At 40.8% G+C, this 1,552-nt stretch overlaps 1 protein-coding gene across 3 annotated transcripts in view; it reads left to right on the top strand.

The window, feature by feature from the left end:
* The window catches only part of NOX1 (NADPH oxidase 1), a 29,385-nt gene that overhangs the window by 22,717 nt on the left and 5,116 nt on the right, over positions 1-1,552 (top strand). For 2 of the 3 annotated variants that reach the window (XM_012810090.1, XM_003797837.1), the window contains 2 exons: positions 217-379; positions 1,126-1,272. In XM_012810090.1, coding sequence (XP_012665544.1) covers positions 217-379; positions 1,126-1,272 — 310 coding nt within the window. The remainder of the gene's footprint in view (positions 1-216; positions 380-1,125; positions 1,273-1,552) is intronic. The other variant, XM_003797838.1, reaches the window with a different exon arrangement.

Raw genomic sequence — 1,552 nt, 5'->3', positions numbered from 1 at the left:
CCCAGGAGTTGGAGGTTGCTGTGAGCTGTGACGCGACAGCACTCTACTGAGGGTGATAAAGTGAGACTCTGTCTCTACAAAAAAAAAAAAAAAAGAAAAAGAAAAAGAAAGAAAGAAAACAGGCAGAAGTCAGCTATGGGAACAGCTATGTTTCTGGGAGGATATTTGCAGTTAGGGGATGGAGGTGAGCCTTCCTTTGCTTATTGTCTCCTGCAGGATTGAGGTGGATGGTCCCTTTGGCACAGTCAGTGAGGATGTTTTCCAGTATGAAGTGGCTATGCTTGTTGGAGCAGGAATTGGTGTCACTCCCTATGCGTCCATCTTGAAATCTATCTGGTATAAATTCCAGCGTGCAGACCACAACCTCAAGACACAAAAGGTACACTTCTGTATACAACATCCCATCTGATGTGGGCCTGACAAATCTATTGCCCTTGTGGGTTAAGCCCTTTATAATTAGTAAGGGAATTATCTCCTCCTGGAATTATGAGCGTATATGATTACTTCTTTTTGCTAGGTATCCACTTCTATAGATTCACTATAAGAAGGGGGTATTCTTTTCAATTTGTACTTTAAAATCACCCTGACTCAAAAATGATCTTGGAGGGCTCTTTTCATAATGGAAAGTGTCAGAACTCTGAGCATTTGTTGTACCTAAGGTTTGTTACTCTGTAAAGGTGATTTGTCAGGTCACCATCAGACTTGATCAACAGAGTATCGTGTATGTGTCTGTATACATATATGTTGAAGATATAAGTTAAAAATGCATTTAATGCACCTAATATAATGAACATCATAGCTCAGTCTGGCCCAGCTTACATGTGCTCAGAACACTTGCATTAGCCTGTAGTTGGGCAGAATCTTCTAACACAGAGCCTATTTTACAATACAATTAAATATCTCATGTAATTTATTGAATACTGTGCTGAAGGAGAAAAGCAGAATGGTCATGGGCACTTGAAGAATGCTCTCTCCTGAATGTGTATCTCTTTTGCACCATCACAAAGTCAAAAAATTATACGTTGAACCATTTTAAGTTGGGGACCATCTGTATATATTCATATCACCACAGTGTACATTGTAAAGGGTACTTAATAAGGCTATGTTCTCTCTTGCTAATTCCAGATCTATTTCTACTGGATCTGCAGGGAGACCGGTGCTTTCTCCTGGTTCAATGACCTACTGACTTCTCTGGAACAAGAGATGGAGGAATTAGGCAAAGTAGGCTTTCTAAACTACCGTCTCTTCCTCACTGGATGGGACAGGAACTTTGTGAGTTTAAACAACACACCAATTCCCATGTTAAATGTAAGATGAATGTCAAAGGATAGTACATGCCAATTAGAAATAATTATTTATTATGATTCCCTACCTATCCTTACCCTCACACCCAAGTTTATTTATTTATTTATTTATTTATTTTTTGAGACAGAGCCTCAAGCTGTCCCCCCGGGTAGAATGCCATGGCATCACAGCTCACAGCAACCTCCAACTCCTGGGCTCAAGCGAGTCTCCTGCCTCAGCCTCCCAAGTAGCTGGGACCACAGGTGCC

Source organism: Otolemur garnettii, unplaced genomic scaffold, assembly GCF_000181295.1.
Source record: "Otolemur garnettii isolate 467f Iridium unplaced genomic scaffold, OtoGar3 scaffold00125, whole genome shotgun sequence".
Lineage (NCBI taxonomy): Eukaryota > Metazoa > Chordata > Mammalia > Primates > Galagidae > Otolemur > Otolemur garnettii.
This window is presented reverse-complemented; position numbering and strand designations above follow the sequence as displayed.